The 510-nt window shown below is 64.3% G+C and overlaps 1 protein-coding gene across 1 annotated transcript in view; it reads left to right on the forward strand.

The window, feature by feature from the left end:
* Positions 1 to 510, forward strand: part of LOC104469822 (myotubularin-related protein 5-like) — a gene marked incomplete at both ends in the record, with an annotated part of 13278 nt that overhangs the window by 7719 nt on the left and 5049 nt on the right. The window contains 1 exon segment of the mRNA XM_010084528.1: positions 210 to 385. Coding sequence (XP_010082830.1) covers positions 210 to 385 — 176 coding nt within the window.

Below are 510 nucleotides of genomic sequence, written 5' to 3' on the forward strand. Positions count from 1 at the left end.
CCGACCCCTCTCAGCCTGTCCTCGCACAGGAGCTGCTCCAGCCCTGGGCCATCTCCGTGGATTGGGATCTGAGCTCTGCCCGGGGTGGTGGGCAGAGGCGGTGGGCAGAGTCTGTCCTTGTCTGTGTCCCAGCCATGCGGAGCGTGCCGTGACCAGCCCTTCATCGTGCCACGTCTGACCCTTCATCCCGCTCTCTGCTCTCCCTGCAGTTGCTGAAGATTGCCTTCGATGAGGAGGTGGCTTCAGACAGCGCCGAGATCTTCAGGAAGCACCTGCACAAGCTGCGGTACCCCCAGCACGTGCGCGGCACCTTCGCCTTCACCGTGGGCCAGTCCCCCAAGCAAGCCATGCAGCCCAAGGCCAAGGAGAAGAACCCATCGCTCAGGTACCGGCACACGGGAACAGCAGCACGTGGGATGTGCTTGAGCCTTCTGGGCACCGCGGGGCTTCTCCTCTTCCTCCTCCAGCCCACCCGGCAGCGAGCTCTGAGCAGGGGTCAGCTGGGAAAAG

This window comes from Pterocles gutturalis, unplaced genomic scaffold (assembly GCF_000699245.1).
Source record: "Pterocles gutturalis isolate BGI_N339 unplaced genomic scaffold, ASM69924v1 scaffold390, whole genome shotgun sequence".
Lineage (NCBI taxonomy): Eukaryota > Metazoa > Chordata > Aves > Pterocliformes > Pteroclidae > Pterocles > Pterocles gutturalis.